The following is a 19842-nucleotide window of genomic DNA, read 5'->3' as shown; positions in this document are numbered from 1 at the left end:
TAAAAAAAAACATTTTAGATTATTCAAACTGTAATGTAATTTTAGATCTGTAAATATATTCTGAATTATACAATCCAAAATATATTTTTGGATTTATAAATACATTATAATTATAAAGTCTGAAATTTTCTTTTTTTTTTTTTTCAGTTTGCATAATCAGAATGTACTTTCGAATTTGAAAATACTGGTCGTGTAATTCGGGATGCATTTTGAAAAAAGAAACATCATATTTAAATTACTCTTAATAATATTAAAGGAGTATATTTACTAGTTTATAAAATACAATGAATCTAGATAATAAAGAAAAAATATTAATATGAAAATAATCCGTAAATATTAGGTGAAATTAGTGTGACTGGTCGTGGATACTCTTATATGACATTAATTCATGTTTAATGAGTGAATTATTATATTGCCATTAAAATATTTCAATTACTCTTAACAATATTAAAGGGGTAATTTTACTAATAAATAAAATAAATCTAAGTATAAACAGGAAATATTCATATTTTTTTCTTATTGTCATTATAATTAATGATAATAATAAGAATAATTTTAAAAATTCTGTGTGTGTATATAAAATTCTGCATTTTAATTTTAAAAATGGTTACGCATTTACTAAACTGAAAGAGAGAAATAAGTTCAAATAAAGAAGTTATTGGACTTCTGTACCTGCTAGTCTTTGGGCCACCTTTGGCACCTTCCTATGTTCACTTCAACCATTACAGAAACATAGTCCATTAGTCTGTTCAAGAACCTCAAATAAGCCATTCTCCAAGATTTCCAAAATAGTAATGGACCTAATAAGCCCCAAAAGCCCGTGAAGAATCCTAGTCCCAAACTCATGTATAATGCTTCATAGAAAACTGAATGATCTTCATCTTGCACTTCTGCTCCTTTAGACTTTACCACTGTCTCATCTCCTGGGCAACTTTTTTCAAGCGGTTTCCCACAAAGATCAACATTTCCTTCAAAACTAGAGGCATTAAAGGTTTGCAACTGTCTTCCCCATGGAATTCTCCCACTGAGATTGTTGTTAGATAAGTCTATCATGGCAAGACGATCAATATTGGAAAGAGTAGAAGGAATTTTTCCAGAGAAATGATTTCTTGATAGGTCAAGGGAGTCTAGTGAACCTAAATTCCCAATCTCCAAAGGAATTTCACCACTTAAATTGTTTCGTGATATATTCAAAGAAACTAACCCAAGCATGTATGTCATCTCTTTTGGCATTTCACCAGTTAAATTGTTACATGAGAAATCAATACTCTGAAGAATCACTTCGGGACGTGTGAAACTACGTTCCACACCTTTCCACATCCATGTTATATGAAGCGTATAATAACTACCACCGAAAAAATTATAAATTTCATAGTAAGTAGTATTGTACCAATGCACACGACTTTCAGTTTCAGCTCTGTCGATGGTCTTTTGAGACAATGCCGTCAAATTGTTTAAGCAAGTTGGAATTCCCTGAGACATCTTATTTCTGGAAAGATCCAACAATTGAATACGTTTCAAATAACATAGGTGAAAGGGAATATTTCCAGAGAACTGATTCCCTCGCATGATCAAAACTATCAATTGCTGCATGCTTTCTCCAACCCATGGTGGTACTGGACCGGACAACTTATTCTCACTCACATCTAACATAATTAAATTGTTGCAATTCTTCAAAGAGGAAGGCAATTCACCAGTTAAATTATTGTTTCTTAAAACCAAAGCTTCCAATTTGACAAGGGTACCCATGGAGATAGGAATCTTCCCTGACAATTGATTACTGCTTAAATCAAGAAACATTAATTGATTTATTGATTTCCAGCAATCTGGAAGTTGCCCCTTTATTTGATTAGCTGACAAATCTAAAGTGGCCAATCTTGTAGTCGTGACATTTACACAAAAGAAAGCTGAGAATTTATTTGCTGAGAGTAAAAGCTCAGAAGCTTGTAGCAAAAATAATGGAACTTTTCCTTCAAACTTATTTGAATTTAAAATTATAGATGGTCTCAAACGAAGCTTCAATTGCAAATTAGGGATTGAACCAATGAGATTATTGTGAGACATATTCAAAGTGTACAGAATTTGCAACTTGTTCCAAAACCATTCTGGTACGAAATCATTCAGCTCATTATCAGATATATCTAATTGGATTAAGGAATTTTGAGTCTGAATCCAACTAGGAAAATTCGGACCTATCTTGCAAGATGCAAGAAACAAGAACCTTAATTGAAAAGGAGGAACCCAACCAGACACAAACTTTAGAGACAGAGAGTTGTGTGACAAATACAAGGAAAGTAATTTGGAAAAGTTGGAAAGATGAGATTCAGTGACATCACCCTCTAAAGAATTCCCTTCTATTGATAAAAACTCCAACTCAGATAGTAGTCTGATGCTCTTGGGTATATTGCCAGTAAATTGGTTGTAAGATAAGTTGAATACGCGAAATATGTGTCTGCTGCACCATGAAGAATTTTGAATGAAGCTGGGAAATTTTCCATGCAACCTGTTACTTGAGAGGTCTAATCTCTGTAATCTGCACATGCTCCCAAAGGAAGACGGCATCTTGCCTTGTAGTTTGTTATTGGAGACATAAAGATTTTCAAGAGAGCTCATAGCTTTCCCAAATTCATGTGGAATGGAACCTTCCAACAAGTTATAATCAAGGTAAAGGGTACGAAGATTGGTCGTTAAGTTAGAAAGTCGGGGAAATATAGAGGATGACTTTAACAGGTTATCAGAGAGGTCAAGGTAGAGAAGTGAAGACAAAGAATTCATTGTACGACTAGATGAAACAAGGAAACTTCTATCCATAATACTGCATTTTGCAAGATGAAGCTTTTGCAGCTTGGAGCTGATATTAAAATTCTCCATAAACATTAATAATGCTAGATTATTATAAGAGAGGTCCAAGATCTTAAGAGATGAAAAATTTGGACATAGAGAAGGTGAAGCTATATTATTGTGAGAAAGATAAAGTTCTTGGAGATGAAGGCTAAAGTTAAACAAGAGTGGAAGTGTTGACGATGTCAACATATTAAAAGAGAGGTCTAGGATGGTAAGAGAAATGGAATTGTTGGAAGATTGAGAATGGAACAAAGATTTAATATCATTGTCTACAAGATTACAATCAACTAATCTCAGCTCTATTAGGTTTGGAATGATTTTACTGATAGTTTGTAGCCATTGGCGAGAGGATTTAAGACTATGCAGTGAACTCAGCTCAAGAACAGTTAAGCAATAGAGAGTAGACAGCCACTGTACATCCTTAACTTTTATATCAAAATTGCCAACTAGTCGGAGAGTACGCAACAATGGAAGATTCCCTTTGCGAAAAGGGATCGCTCCAGAAAGAGAATCTGAAATATAGTTTTCCATATGCATTCTGTCTAGGAAAGTGTTACTCCCAAGACTGAGATATTGTAGCTTTCTGAGATTCCCAATTTCATATGGAATTTTTCCAGAAAGAAAATATCCTCCAAGATCAAGATACTGTAAGTGTTTGAGATTCCCAATCTGAATAGGAATTTCACCCCAAAGATAATTATCCCCAAGATCTAGATAGCGTAGTTCTAAGAGATTTCCAAGTGTAGAAGGAATCCTCCCCGAAAAATAAGAATTGGAGAGATCGAGATATCTTAAGTTGGAGAAGGAACCCATGAACTCTGGGATGTAACTCATTACAAAATAATTATGGCTGAGATCCAGATATTGAATATTTGTCAAGTGAGTCAATGAAGTGAGATTGAGTACACTTCTCAAAGGCTGTGAATAGTCATAGTTTCCATTAAGATCAAGCAGATGTACATGACCTGTTTGATGGTTGCACTGAATGTGTTTCCATTTGCAGCAATCTGTGTTATTGCGATGGTTGCTCCAACTGGACAGCACGCCAAAGTCATCTGTGATGCCTTGTTTGAAGCTCAGGAGTGCTTGCCTCTCTCTTTCTATGCACTTTGCTTCACCACTTTCACTTGAGTTCTTCAATGTCGCACTAATTCCCGAGGCAAGCGAAGAAAGGAGAAGAACCACATAAAATGTTTTCAGAAAATAAGCATTCATTTTTTTCTGTATCAGATAATCTCAATATAGAACAGAGTAAACAAGAGTAGTATATTGCAAGAAGGAAATATTATGATTCAGTCTTTTCTCTTTCACCTGTGTTTATAAAGCTCCATGACATCATTTATAATTTGGCTTTTTCCTGAATGAGAAGATGGTTGAATTTTTATTGTTATATAATTTTATCTCCTAATTTTTAATCTATGGGTAAGAAAATTAACCGCACCAATAATCACATAACGAGGAAAGTAAAACTATTTCAAAAAAAAAAAAAAATCTTAAGATCTTGTCCACTATGAGATAAAAAATTAGTTCATCAGTGATACAAAAGATAAATATGACTGGTCTTGACAAAAAAAAAGTTAATTGACTTTCCTAATTTTGTTGTTGGTTAAAAATTAATGACAACATGGGAAAAATAAAATTAGTCCAAAAATCTTAAGTTGTTGATTTTCCTGATCAATAGCTTATAAAATTAAGCAATAAGACTTTAAAAAATGAAAAATAGAACTGGTTCAAATTAAGATATTGATTGTTCTGATAGAATAATTTTAAGGATTAGAATATGAAGCACATTGGATACTTGGAAACGCGGAAAATGAAACTAGTTCAAATTGTGCTAATCAAATTCATTTTATGCGCTAGATAATTGAACATTGAAAAGAGAAAACATGAAACAAGTCCAAAAATACCTTAAACCATTAATTGTTGTATTTGAATACATAATATGGGTTATAAAATTAAGCATCTTAGACACGTGAAAATGAAATTGGACCAAAGAACTTAAGCTATTGACTGTCTTAATCAAATCCAGCTTATGGGATGGAAAAATTAAGCATGTTTGACATTTTCTAAAGAAGAAAACGAGAGTAGCCCAGAAAGTTCTTAAATTATTAATTGTTATATTTGAATCCATTTTATGGAATAATAAAATTCAGCATATATCTTTACACTTGAAAAGAAGTAAATGAAATTGGTCCAAAGACCTTAAACTATTGACTGTCCTAATCAAACCCAATTTATGGGATAGAAAAATTAGGCACTAGACATTTATATGGAAGAAAATGAGAGGACTCCAAAAAGTCCTTAAATTGTTACGTTTGAATCCATTTTATGGGTTAGAAAATTACGCATCTTAGACACTTTAAAATAAGAAAATGAAATTGGTTCAAAGAACTTGAGGATTGTACTATCCAAATCTATTTTACTGTTAGTAAATTAAACACTTGATGAGAAAAAGAAAAAGAATGAAACATTCAAATTATCATACAAATTAAGTGAAAAAGAAAGGAAATAAAATGTCACAAAACTATAATTAGCAATAATAATAAAAATAATTAAAAGGAAAATAATTCAAGGATATGGAAATTGGTTGTTGTTATTTTAGCATACACAAGTGTTCCATCTTTAGCAAACCTTAGAACTACAGCATTGGTGTTTTTTATAAATTAAACTTAAATTATAGTATATGCCTTGTGTATTATATATATTTTTAAATAATGAAAATTTATTTAAAATAAATAATTTACATTACTTCAGCCAATTGAACTTTTTTATAATATTAAAATTTAAAAGTTAAAACAAAAATGTAGATTGAAATTAATCACTGATTAAACTAAATTTTGTAAAAAATTAAACTAAATTCAATTTAGTTTAATTTTCAGAGTATATATTAATTCATTCATGCATCGATGCATTTGTTGTGAGGCAGTAGCAAGAATATAAAAAAAAAATAGCACATCATGTATTGATGAATGTCGACATGGATGTTTGTTGTTTTCTCATTTTCTAACTTACTTTGAAAGGTAGAAACTATGAAGAAGATAATGAAAACTACGCTTAGTTAACATTCTGTTCATCATGTTTGTTTTGTTTACAGGCTTCAAGTGAAGCTTAAAAAGACATGCATCTGAGATTTCCCGTTCATCTGTCCATTTTTGTTGTGGATATCTTTTTTTTTGGGTTTGTCAAGCTAACTGGTATTTTTTCTTGATTTTTTTACCAAGATCTAATGGTTTTTTTGCTTTATCTTATTTTTCAGTGTAAATGCTTGAAATGAAGACTACAACCACAATGGTTTTTTTTAAGCAGCCAAAAAACCAGTCTGGAGTTGCTTTTTCTATTTTTCTTTCATTTGAAGCATTCGTCTTCTTCTGTTCATCATGTTTTTTTGTTTTGCAGGCTTCAACTGACGCTTAAAATCTGAATGTCAGATTTGCCGTTCATCTGTCCATTTTTGTTGTTCATCTCTTTACTTTTTTGTTTCTGAACCTAACTGGTATTTTTCTTTATGTTTCTTTCAAATATCTATTGGTTCTTTGCTTCATCTTATTTTTCAGTGTTTAAATGCTTCAAATGAAGAGTAGGAGCACAATCTTCTGTTTAAAGCAGCAAAAACTCGACTCTGGCGAGGCTATTTATATCTTTCTTACATTTCATCTGTTCATCTTCTTCTGTTCATCATCTTCCTTGAAGGGGTTTGCGTTCAACTGAAGACTACAAACACATTCATGTTATATTTTCCTATGATTTTTTTGTTTTTGTCGAAACCTTTTATTTTTTTTGGTTTCTCAACCGAACTGTTATGGTTCTTTATGTTTTTTGCAAAGATCTGATGGTTTGCTTTGTTCATCTTATTTTCCAGGTATATACAAGGTTGAAATGAAGAGTACAACCACATACATCTTTTTTAACCACCAAAAAATCCAGTATGGCGATTCTTTATCTATTTTCCTGAGCTTTCTGCAGATCATATTCTTCTGTTCTTCTTTTCTCTTTATTGCTTCATCTTAAGTTTGAGTTTTTTTAATTCTTGAAATGAAGATTAAAACACAAACATGTTTTTTAAACCGCAAAATAACGATTCTTATGTTCATCATTTTTCTTTTGAACACCAGACTACCAACACATAGATGTGAGCTTTTTTCATGTTGTAATTTGTTATTATTTTTAATTTATTTCGACTTCTTCTTTTAATTTTTAAAAACTCTTTGTATTCTCTGTGTATTCAAAATAACAGTTCACAAAGCTTAAATTTCTAATTGTAATTATTTATTTATTTATATTTATTTTATTATTTCAACCCTATTATCTTTTAAGTCGTCCTTTTTTTTCACTTTTATATTCACAATTAATTGAATAAATTGTGATGCACGCTTCACCTGTAAGTACGGACCCTACCAAAAGGAATGACTTATCCTTTTCTCTTTCTATATATTTGCAACAGTAATGACCTTTCGTTTTCTCTTTCTATATATTGGCGTCTACATACTAACAAATCTTATTTCTTTTGTGTGACCGATTATCTTCTCTTCCAATTATTCTTCATACCCACTATTTTCTCAAACAATGGAATCCGTGCGCACACAACAAGCCATACTTTCTGGCAAAATGCTTGACGGTTTCGTCACTATGTTTTTGAAAGACCAGGTTTTTTTTTATTCATTCACATTCCTTTCTATTTTTGGTTTGTATTTCTTTATTCTAAACTTCCTTATTTTGAAGGGTTTTGGGTACGTCGACCGTCTCTTCATAATACGTAATTTGAAGGACCTTGGTTCACAGTGGACCATTGTTGATTACGAAAGGAATGTTCATACTGTTACGTACAACATGAATATTCACACTCCAATGATCACCCAAGGCTGGAATGATTTAATCTCTTTTTATGCAGATGAGTCTGACAAATTGGTTGTGTTCAAATATTTTGGAAATTCGTCCTTCCAACTACACGTCTCTAAACGTGTTTGCGACTCAACATTGAAAGCCAACTTCTTCAACCATCTTTCTATTCGTCGTCCTCTACATACTTCAGACTTAAAGCATTTTGAAGTTCAACTATCAACATACTACTATCGATCCAGCCACTTGGTTAGTTTTTTTTTTCTTTGATTATTTATTTACATGGATTCTGAATAAGTAAGATATTTTTTCCTTTTTGTTGCAGTATTTGAAAAAAGAATTTGCCACTTATTTTAAAAACAGTGGTCTTAGATCTATTGTTCTACACGGACCACGGGGACAAGTCGAATGTAAACTGATCATAAGACTTAATTCTGTTAAGATTGGAACTGGCTGGAAAAGTTTTTGTAATCTTCATCAACTTTCTGCAGATGATCATCGTGAGGTTTTTTTTGAAGTTGAAGGACACACAACAACGAACCATATCAAAGTGTTTTATCCATTAATCTGGTTTTAAGTTATAACATGTTGTATATTCTTTTTGTTAATCTTCTTTTATATATATATATATATATATATATATATATATATATATATATATATATATATATATATATATATATATATCAATCTATAAGAAGATTTTTAGGTCAATTATATTTTGTATGCACTTATAACATATATTAGTCTATGTGTTTGCTTTTATACATTTAGTCTGTATGATCTTTTTTATTTTTTGTTATGTTTACGACTTTTGTACATTTTTATCAAAGACATTAATGACTAATATATTTTTTTAAAATTAAACTATTACATTTAAATCAATACTTTAAACAAAATATAAATTAATGTGTTTTACAATTATAATTTTAATCATACACGTCATTAAAAGACATTAAATATTAATCATTATATATTTGTTGAGCAACATCTCAATATTTATATTTTTAATTAGTATAATTCATTTTCTTTAATATTTCAATAAATATTCCTTTTTATTAATTTCAAATCACCCAATCTATCAGGTTTCCCCGCATTAATTACTCCACTGCTCGAGGTAATGATGATTGAACTCCTCGATCATCTGCAACACTCTTTCATTATTTCAAATCATTCAGCCGATTAAATTAATGACCATTTCTTTTTCCAAGAGATGTTTAGATATTTGAAACGTTTTTGTCATTATGTTTTTCACATCTCACGAGAATGATGATTGCAGTGTCTGTTGCCGTGTCATACTTATCTCATTCTCCAGACTCTTCCACTGTCTGGTATATATTTGTTTCATTAATATTTTTTGCAGGATGAAAGTAATTAACTTATCTTCTCTGCTTCACATTAACACCATTACACTGCGATAACAAGCCATCGGCTTCCACTTCAAGAAGTTCTTATTCATTACAAAAAGGTATGACTGTTAAACCCTTTTATCAACTCTACTTCTCTTCATCTCCTATATTTCTTTGTCGCCATATTCTATGCATGTTTTTAGAAACAGACTTTTTTATATTCGGTTTTGATCTTCATCTTCGTTTCATTTTTCTAACCAGACGTTTCTATAAGCAGTGGTTTTGATAATATTTTCTGTTCATCTTTCTCGCCATATTGTATGCATGTTTTTATAAGCAGCCTTTTTTATAATCGATTTTGATCTTCATCTTCCTTTCATTTTTCTAATAAGACCTTTCTATAAGCAGTGGTATTTATAATATTTTTTCTTCATCTTTCTCTGATTTTTTTAAGCAGTCTTTTTTATATTAGGTTCTGTTCATTATCTTTCTCTCATTTTTTAAAACAGACGTTCTTAGAAGCTGTTATTTTCATCATGTTCAACAATTTGTTCTACACTGTTACAGTCCGTTTAATTTATATTTCCCAAAACAAACCTATTTTTCCAATTTTACAGATGACCACTAAGCAATGCATCCTTGGTGAACAATCCATACTTGGCTCAAAATGGAAGGGTGGATTCTTTACTATTTTCATGGAAGACCAGGTTTTTGTGAACTTACTTATTATAAAAAATTTACCATCAGTGTTCTCCGACATCCTTTACTAATTCTGTTTTTATATTGGTTTTATTATGAAAGATTTTGCGTTCGTCAATCCTGAGGCATGCAATAAAAGGAGAGCAGCATATAATATTTTGAGAAAGTAACGCCTCATTGTAACTTGCTGAAATCAAATCAAGATAACGCCAATGTTATATAATCTGAGTTTTTCTTTTGGTGATGTTAAGAAAGCTTGATTGCATCATCATTTATATCACTTCATAAACAAAGCGTTCAATTGTTCAACCACTACAGTCCACAAACCTATGCTTCAATTATTGCCAAATATCAAAGTAGAAAGAAACTCCTTTTTCTTATCACATATTTTTATTCCTACGACACGCTTTGTTGACTACTGACCAACAGAATTGGGAAAGTAAAGTAGATTTTTTTTTCTTTACAATATAAATTCTTTATATTTTTATCTTTAAATGATAAACATAATTGATTTTTGTCGTCAACCAAAATATTTAGCATATTAAAAGCGTTATCAATGTTACTTAACTTCTTTTGTTTAATGTTTTAACGTGTCGAGATTTAAAATTAGTCATTGAAATGAAGGTTACTTGCTTCGACTATAATAAATAGAAGACAACAGAGATAGCATGAGCTGACTCATTACAACATTACAACTAATATACTTTAACTTCTCTTATTCTCTTTTTCTCTCATTGTATTCAAAGAATTATCCTTGTCCACCATCACTAGTTATTTTCCATTGAATGATCTTGTAATTCTTTGATTCATATATCTATAAATATATTTTGTTTCCAACGTTTTAGTTTAAGCTTAATGCTTGAAAGTAGAGCAATCTATTATCTTGATTTTAAATTTGGAATGTTTCAAGAAAATATTTTCCTTTTCTGAATAAATCAAGCCTCCTTCACTAGATGGAATGCAAACCATTGATTTTTCAAATCACTACTTTGAAATAGAACTCGTCATTACCAATATTAGATAGGATAAAGAATTAAATAATTAAATTCTGACAGTTATATTCATCCCAAGCCAATATCTACGTTCCTTTTTAGAAAGGCATTCTCCTTTAAAAAATGAAAATAGAACTGGTTCAAATTAAGATATTGATCGTTCTGATAAAATAAGTTTAAGGATTAGAATATTAAGCACATTGGATACTTGAAACGCTGAAAATGAAATTAGTTCAAATTGTGCTAATCAAATTCATTTTATGCGTTAGATAATTGAACATTGAAAAGAGAAAACATGAAACAAGTCCAAAAATACCTTAAACCATTAATTGTTGTATTTGAATACATAATATGGGTTATAAAATTAAGCATCTTAGACACGTGAAAATGAAATTGGACCAAAGAACTTAAGTTATTGACTGTCTTAATCAAATCCAGCTTATGGGATGGAAAAATTAAGCATGTTAGACATTTTCTAAAGAAGAAAACGAGAATAGCCCAGAAAGTCCTTAAATTATTAATTGTTATATTTGAATCTATTTTATGGAATACAAAAATTAAGCATATATCTTTACACTTGAAAAGAAGAAAATGAAATTGGTCCAAAGACCTTAAGCTATTGACTGTCCTAATCAAACCCAATTTATGGGATAGAAAATTAAGCATTAGACATTTATATGGAAGAAAATGAGAGGACTCCAAAAAGTCCTTAAATTGTCACGTTTGAATCCATTTTATGGGTTAGAAAATTACGCATCTTAGACACTTCAAATTAAGAAAATGAAATTGGTTCAAAGAACTTGAGGATTGTACTATCCAAATTGTATTTTACTGTTAGTAAATTAAACACTTGATGAGAAAAAGAAAAAGAATGAAACATTCAAATTATTATACAAATTAAATGAAAAACGAAAGGAAAATAAAATGTCACAAAACTATAATTAGCAATAATAATAAAAATAATTAAAAGGAAAATAATTCAAGGATATGGAAATTGGTTGTTGTTATTTTAGCATACACAAGTGTTCCATCTTTAGCAAACCTTAGAACTACAGCATTGCTGTTTTTTATAAATTAAACTTGAATTATAGTATATGCCTTGTGTTGTGTATTATATATATTTTTAAATAATGAAAATTTGTTTAAAATAAATAATTTACATTACTTCAGCCAATTGAACTTTTTTATAATATTAAAATTTAAAAGTTAAAACAAAAATGTAGATTGAAATTAATCAATGATTAAGAATACTAAAATAAAGTGAAAGACATTCAACTTGTTTAGAAAATGCTTCGCCTAACGAGCTTGATGCTATCGTTTTAAAGAAAAAGAAAGCAATCACATAGTTGGATTGTAAGGTAGAATATCAATTTTTTAGGAAAGAAAAGATTAATATATCTTGGTTTAAGAATGAAATAGAAATTATTGATCATTAAAATAATTACTATTTTGAATAAAAAATTTAAATTCATTACTAAACTTAAAAAAATTAAATTGATTACTAAACTTAACTAATAGTATTTTGACCACTAAAAGAATTAATTTATAAATTGGTCTTTAAAATTAATTAGTGATTAATTAAAAAATTAATTTTTTTGGTATTTAAAATTTTTGTAACTAATTATATAGATTTATTATAATTTTATTTATAGTAATAACTATTTTAGTAACTAATAATTTTAAATTTTGTAAAAAAATTAAACTAAATTAATTTAGTTTAATTTTCAGAGTATATATTAATTCATTCATGCATCGATGCATTTGTTGTGAGGCAGTAGCAAGAATATAAAAAAAAAAATAGCACGTCATGTATTGATCAATGTCGACATGGATGTTTGTTGTTTTCTCATTTTCTAACTTACTTTGAAAGGTAGAAACTATGAAGATAATGAAAACTACGCTTAGTTAACATTATACGTATATTATTTCAAAGCATGAGTTGTATGGAATTAGAACTTTAAGCTATGTGACTGGATGCATGGGTTATAATAAGTTAAAACTTTAAAACCTAGATTTGAAGAAATTAATCACACCAATGATCACATATAATGAGTAAAAATAAAACTAGTTCAAATAATCCTAATTAATATATTGACATTCTTAGTCCGCTATGAAATAAAAAATTAGTTCACAAAAAGGACACAAAAGGGAAAATAAAAGTATTCCCAAGAAAGATACAAGTTATTGATTGCACATGATGGTTGAAGAAGATAAAAACGAATTAATTAGTCCAAAAATATTAATTTATTAATTATCATAATTGAATCCATTTTATAGGTTAAAAATTTAAGCACGTCTTGAAAAGAGGAAAATGAAGCTATTCTAAAAGTGAAAATGGTCCAAAGACCTGTTGATTGTCCTATTTGAGTTCACTTTATGTGTTAGAAAATGATAGATTGGAAAATAAGAAAATGAAATTGGTCCATAAATACCTTATCTAAAAGAAATGAGAAAATTATATTTCACTTAGAAAACAACTTAAAGATCAAATACCATAACACAAGGACCTCATTAAAGAATAAATTCTTTGATGACATAATTACTTTCTTTTTCAGTTTATATGATATTTTTATTCCTTTGATTATCAGTCAACACAAACTGATCAAGGATTCACTTCTTTACGTTGGCACTAGGGGTGTAATTGGTATTTCATAAATTATGGAGGTGCAGCATAAAAATATGGGAGTGCAGGAAACGATAGTCATTGTTCTTTCAGAATATTTTATGGGTTGGAAAAATTAAGCATCCCAGAGACTTTTAGAAAATGAAAATGGTCCAAAGACACGTTGATTGTCCTATTTGAATTGATTTTATGGGTTAGAAAATGACAGATGTTAGACATTGGAAAACAAGAGAATGAAACTGGTCCACAGAGACCTTAAGCTTTTAATTATTGTTTTCGAATCCATTTAACGAGTTGCAAAAAATAAGTAGATAAAGACACAAGCTGCTCTATTACTAATGATGGAACGAGAATGCGTAGCTACAGAAACAAATGGAAGTTGCATAAAAACATACAATCATAAGTATAATGAGAGAAGAAGATAGAGAAAGGTGAAGAAGAAAGATAGAAAAGAATTGTATTGACTGGTCATTGAAAGAACAACGCTGGAATGATATGCTAAGCCTAGCAAGCTGGTGTCGAGCGAATTGAGAGCAGAGAGCACTCCAAAACTTATGCTGAAGGCGCTAAGCGCATGTGGCCATGAGAGAGATGAAAGATAATCAAATTCCAGTTACTCTTAAGTTATGAAGCTCCTCAGCACATTAAAAGCCCTCCGATAGGAGAAATGTAATACGCTGAAAGAATCATTGAAGCAATGAGCGCAAGCAATCAAATGAAGGTTACTTGCTTCGACTATAATAAATAGAAGACAACAGAGATAGCATCAGCTGACTCATTACAACATTACAACTAATATACTTTAACTTCTCTTATTCTCTTTTTCTCCTTCTACTTCAAATCTTACACTCCTAATAATCCATCATGCTTTCATCTCAGAACGAAGTTTCGAAATAAATCACACTAAACTGCAACTTTTGTGCTAAAATTCATATGACTTTTGTAGCATAGGATATAATCAATGTTTAATAAAATTGATCAAAATAAATCTGTAGCTGAGAGAGACAAACAATTAAAGAAAATACTTGAGGTGCTACCATTAGCTAGGATAAAGAATTAAATATTTAAATTCTGACAGTTACATTCATCCCAAGCCAATATCTACGTTCCTTTTTAGAAAGGCATTCTCCCTCTCAATATTAAAACTAGTTATTGATTTTCGTAACTGAAGCAGAGAAATAAATATTATGAAATTCAAAGAAAGACGTTATTATAATTATGTACCTGTTACTCGTCTTTGAGCCACCTTTGGCACTTTACTATGTTCAATGCAATCATTAAAAGTATATAGTCTATTAGTCTATTCAAGAACCTCAAATATGCAATTCTCCATGGTTGCCAAAGTAGTAATGACCCTAATAAGCCCCAAAAGCCTGTGAAGAATCCTAGCCCCAAGCTCATGTATAGTGTTCCATACAAAACTGACTTATCATCTTCATCATCGACTTCTTCTCCTTTAGACTTTCTCACTGCCTCATCTCCTGGACAACTTTCTTCAAGCGGTTTCCCACAAAGATCAACATTTCCTTCAAAACTAGAGGCATCAAAGGTTTGCAACTGTCTTCCCCATGGAATTCTTCCACTGAGATGGTTGTTTGATAAGTCTAACATGGCAAGACGATCAATATTGGAAAGAGTAGGAGGAATTTTCCCAGAAAAATGATTTCTTGATAGGTCAAGGGAATCTAGTGACGTTAAATTCCCAATCTCCGAAGGGATTTTTCCACTCAAATTGTTTCTTGATAAATTCAAAGAAACTAACCCGAGCATGTACGTAATCTCTTTTGGTATTTCACCTGTTAAATTGTTACATGAGAGATCAATGCTCTGAAGAATCAATTCGGGACATGTGAAGCTGCGTTCCACGCCTTTCCACATCCATCTTACGTGAAGCGCATAAGAACCACCAATGTAAACACTATAATTTTCATAATAAGTAGTATTGTACCAATGAATACGACCCTCAGTTTCAGTTCTGTTGATGCTTTCTTCAGACAATACTTTAAACTTGTTTAAGCAAGATGGAATCCCTTCTGAAAACTTATTCCTAGAAAGATCCAACAATTGAATACGCTTCAAATAACATAGATGGAGGGGAAGACTTCCAGACAACTGATTCCCTCGCATGATCAAGATTATTAATTGTTGCATGCTTTCTCCGACCCATGATGGTATTGGACCAGACAACATATTCTCACTCACATCCAGCATAATTAAATTGTTACAATTTTTCAAAGAGGAAGGCAATTCACCCATTAAACTATTGTTTCGTCAAACCAAAGCTTCCAATTTCATAAGGGTTCCCATGGAGATAGGAATCTTCCCAGACAATTGATTGTTGCTTAAATCAAGAAACAATAATCGGTGTACATATTTCCAACAATCTGGGAGTTGTCCCTTTATTTGATTATCTGATAAATCTAAAGTGGCCAAGTTTGTAGCTGTGACGTTTCCACATAAGACTGAAAATAAATCTGAAAATTTATTTGCAGAGAGTAACAAGTCTGAAGCTTGTAGCAAAAATAATGGAACTTTTCCCTCAAATCTATTTGAATTTAAATTTATATGTGGTCTGAAAGGAAGCTTCAATGTCATATTAGGAATTGAACCAATGAGATTATTGTGAGACATATTCAAAGTGTACAGAGTTCGCAACTTGGTCCAAAACGAGTCTGGTACGAAATCATTCAACCCATTATCAGATAGATCTAATAGGAATAAGGAATTTTGGGACTTGAGCCAAGCAGGAAACCTCGGACCTAGTTTGCAAGATGCAAGACGCAAGTAACTTAATTGAAAAGGAGGAATCCAACCAGAGACAAATTTTAGAGACAATGAATTGTGTGACAAGTCTAAGTAATTCAATTTGGAAAAATTAGAAAGATGAGATTCAGTGACATCACCCTCCAAAGAATTCCCCTCCAACGATAAAATCTCCAACTCAGATAACATTTTGATGCTATTAGGTATCTTGCCACTAATTTGGTTATAAGATAAGTTCAACTCGCGAATGATGTGTATGTTGCACCGTGATGAATTTTGAATAAAGCTTGGAAATTTGCAATTCAACTTGTTTACTGAGAGGTCTAAGCTCTGTAATCTGCACATGATCCCAAAGAAAGACTGAGCTTTGCCTTGGAGTTTGTTATTGGAGAGCGAAAGATATTCAAGAAAGTTCATCGCTCTTCCAAATTCATCTGGAATGGGACCTTCCAAGAAATTATAATCAAGGTAAAGGGTGCGGAGATTGGTAGTGAAGTTAGAAAGCCAGTGAAATACAAAGCATGTTTTTAATAAGTTATCTGATAGATCAAGGTAGAGAAGAGAAGACAAAGAATTCATGGTAGAAGCCGAAGAAACAAGGAAACTGCTATCTATAATACTGCAGTTTACAACATGAAGCTCTTGCAATTTGGAGCTGATGTTAAAATTCCCTAAAAACATTGAAGACATTAGATTATTATAAGAGAGGTCGAGGATCTTAAGAGTTGGGAAATTTTGACACAGAGAAGGTGATAGAGCTATATTATTGTGAGGAAGATAAAGCTCCTGAAGATGAAGGCTAAAGTTACACAAGAGTCGAAGTGTGGATGATGTCAAGATGTTAGAAGATAGATCTAGGATGTTAAGAGAACTGGAAAAGTTAGGAGAATGAGAAAGGAACAAAGATTGAATATCATTATCTAAAAGATCACAATTTATTAGTCTCAACTCTGTTAAGTTTGGAATGAACTTACTAATACTTGGTAGCCAGTGGTGAGAGGAACTAAGACTATGCAATGAACTCAGCTCAAGAGTTGTTAAGGAATGGAGAGTAGAGAGCCAGTGGGCATCCTTAGCTTTTATATCGAAATTGCCAACTAGTCGAAGAGTATGCAAGAACGGAAGATTCCCTACGCGAAAAGGGAATGCACCAGAAAGTGAAATTGAAGCATAGTTTGGCATTGGCCTTCTGTGCGGAGGAGTGTTACTTCCAAGGCAGAGATATTGTAGCTTTTTGAGATTCCGAATTTGACATGGGATTTTTCCGGAAAGATAAAATAATCCAAGATTGAGATAATGTAAGTGATTGAGATTCCCTATCTGAATAGGAATATCTCCCCAAAGATAATTATCCTGAAGATCCAGATAGCGTAGTTGTGAGAGATTTCCAAGTGTTGAAGGAATCCTGCCCTCAAAATAAGAATGGGAGAGATCGAGAAATCTTAAGTTGGTGAAGGAGCCTATGAAGTCTGGGATGTAATTCAGTACAAAATAATTATGGCTGAGATCCAGATGTTGAATATATGGCAAGTGAATGAATGAAGTGACATTGACTGAACCTCTCAAATACGGTGTATTATTATAGTAGTTTCCATGAAGGTCAAGCAGATATACATGAGCAGTTTGATGGTTACAGAGAATGCGTTTCCATTTGCAGCAATCTGTATTATCGGTCCAAGTGGAGAGCATGCCAAAGTCATCTACGAGGCCTTGTTTGAAACTCAGGAGTGCTTGCCTCTCTGTTTCTATGCACTTTGCTTCACCACTTTCACTTGAGTTGTTGAATGCCACAGTAATTCCTGGGGTAAGCAACCAAAGCAGGAGAAGGATACAAAATGTTTTGAGAAAAGAAGCACTCATTATAGTTCTCTGATACCAAATAATCATACGAAAGAACAGAGTAAACATGAGAGAAACTATGATTCAGTTCTTTTCTCTTTCACTGGTGACGTTTAGAAAGCTCCACGCCTTCGTTTATATTCATATCGTAAAACCAAAATAATAATAATAATAATAATAATAGTACTAATAAAACACAAATATGAGAAATAATTGCTATTTTAGCATACAATATAGTCTGCTTCTGAGCTTTCTTTTAAAATACTTTAACGTAGTTTGTTTATATTAAATTAGAACTAGATTATGATCATTGCATACAATAAATATTTATTTTTATGTAATAAAAATTTGCAATAAACAAATATTTTCATTATCCATTTCCAACTAACTATATAATTTTCATATAAAACTATTTTAAATAGTTTTCATTTTTATAAATATTAAAATTAAATTTAGGAATAAAAGAATGTAAATTAAAAGAGATGGTGATTAGTTAAAGAGACCAAATATTGAGAGACAATAAAAGTAGTAGTTTGAAAAGTAAGGCTTTTTGCGTGTTTCTAAGATTTAATGTGCATAATGAAGAAGAGAAAAGTATTAAGAATATAAATTGCGTATCGTAAATATAAAAAAAATGACGCGTTTTAGTAATATTATATAATTTAGTATTTTATTATCAGAAGTAATAAATAAATTTCGCTTAAAAAAATACTTAAAGAGAAAATATTAAAATTATATAATAATAAGAATAAGAGTCTCGATTTCTAGACTTTGGATTCTAATTTATCATATATGTGTAAATATGACACATCAAGTATGTTGGTATAGATGATCATTAAATAAAATTTGCTCTTTTAATATACATACATACATATATATATATATATATATATATATATATATATATATATATATATATATATATATATATATAATTTGTTATCTAATTTATTTACTTCATCAAAAATATTTGAAATAATTATTTATTTAAAACAACTAAAAATTAAACTAAACTCGGTTTAATCTAATTTAAAGAGTATATCTCAATTCATTCATGGATGTATATTATGCTTGAAAGGCAGCAACAAATATGTAAAACAAAAAGCAACATATCATAAGTAATTATCAAAGTTGACCTGTGGACATGGATGTTTGTTGTTTTCTGCTTTTTTCTAACTTACTTCGCAAGGTAGAGAACTATGGAGATCATGAAAACTACACTTGCGTGACATGAAATTTCAAAGCATATGCTGTCATTTTGATTATAATTCATGCATCTAGTCACAAATTTAAAAACTATATATATAAAATAAAATAAAAACTTTAACATGTGAGAAAAGAAAATATTAATTATAGTGAAGCATATTTAGCACGATCAATTTCATTTGATTGGCTAAATTGAACTTCAAAATTTAATATTGTTGCAGTTACACGTGATTATATATATATATTATTTCAGGTTTTATCTCATATATGCCTGAACGAGGAGAATAGTTTGTATTGACTTAGATCATTCGTATCTCCTAATTTCTATTCCATGGTAAAGAATATTAACCACACAAATAATTACATTATACACAAATAATCACATAATGTGGAAAAATAAACTGATTTCTCTGGTGATTTTTTCTTATTGTTTTTCTATTCTATTTCCATAATACATTGATTATTATTAAATTTTACGTTTTAAAATATATTTAAAATATATTTAAAATATCAAGTACAGTATATTTTTTAACGTCTAATCGAAAATAACATCAAAAAATTTAATAGAAAATCTGAACTCATTATTTTACTTTTGAAATAAATAATATTAAATCATCCCATATATATATATATATATATATATATATATATATATATTAACGAATATGAGAATTATTTTTTAATATATGTT

The 19842-nt window shown here is 30.4% G+C and overlaps 4 protein-coding genes across 4 annotated transcripts; 1 reads left to right on the top strand and 3 right to left on the bottom strand.

Annotated features, from left to right (window-relative positions):
• Nucleotides 1-675: 675 nt before the first annotated feature.
• LOC114180779 (receptor-like protein EIX2) lies at nt 676-4059 on the bottom strand. The gene has a single exon (XM_028067071.1). It carries the CDS (start codon nt 4057-4059, stop codon nt 676-678), a length of 3384 nt encoding a protein of 1127 aa, XP_027922872.1.
• Nucleotides 4060-7407: 3348 nt separating this feature from the next.
• LOC114180778 lies at nt 7408-9058 on the top strand. Its single transcript, XM_028067070.1, has 3 exons — nt 7408-7488; nt 7564-7929; nt 9044-9058. The coding sequence occupies exons 1-3, from the start codon at nt 7408-7410 to the stop codon at nt 9056-9058; spliced, it is 462 nt and encodes a 153-aa protein (XP_027922871.1).
• Nucleotides 9059-13647: 4589 nt separating this feature from the next.
• Nucleotides 13648-18034, bottom strand: LOC114181709 (receptor-like protein EIX2). Its single transcript, XM_028068240.1, has 2 exons — nt 14568-18034; nt 13648-14020 (listed from the first exon to the last, which is right to left on the bottom strand). The coding sequence occupies exon 1, from the start codon at nt 18012-18014 to the stop codon at nt 15615-15617; it is 2400 nt and encodes a 799-aa protein (XP_027924041.1). The 5' UTR covers nt 18015-18034; the 3' UTR covers nt 13648-14020; nt 14568-15614.
• On the bottom strand, nt 14571-15470 carry LOC114180777 (receptor-like protein EIX2). Its single transcript, XM_028067069.1, has one exon. It carries the CDS (start codon nt 15468-15470, stop codon nt 14571-14573), a length of 900 nt encoding a protein of 299 aa, XP_027922870.1.
• Nucleotides 18035-19842: the final 1808 nt, after the last annotated feature.

This window comes from Vigna unguiculata, chromosome 4 (genome assembly GCF_004118075.2).
Source record: "Vigna unguiculata cultivar IT97K-499-35 chromosome 4, ASM411807v1, whole genome shotgun sequence".
Classification (NCBI taxonomy): domain Eukaryota; kingdom Viridiplantae; phylum Streptophyta; class Magnoliopsida; order Fabales; family Fabaceae; genus Vigna; species Vigna unguiculata.
The sequence above is the reverse complement of the archived record's forward strand: the minus strand, read 5'-3'. Positions and strand labels throughout refer to the sequence as shown.

Coding starts and splice junctions, on each gene's coding strand:
- LOC114180779 (XM_028067071.1), bottom strand. CDS start 4,059: ATGAATGCTTATTTTCTGAAAACATTTTATGTGGTTCTTCTCCTTTCT.
- LOC114180778 (XM_028067070.1), top strand. CDS start 7,408: ATGGAATCCGTGCGCACACAACAAGCCATACTTTCTGGCAAAATGCTT. Junction 7,489..7,563: donor CTATGTTTTTGAAAGACCAG/GTTTTTTTTTAT, acceptor CTTATTTTGAAG/GGTTTTGGGTACGTCGACCG.
- LOC114180777 (XM_028067069.1), bottom strand. CDS start 15,470: ATGCGAGGGAATCAGTTGTCTGGAAGTCTTCCCCTCCATCTATGTTAT.
- LOC114181709 (XM_028068240.1), bottom strand. CDS start 18,014: ATGTTTACTCTGTTCTTTCGTATGATTATTTGGTATCAGAGAACTATA.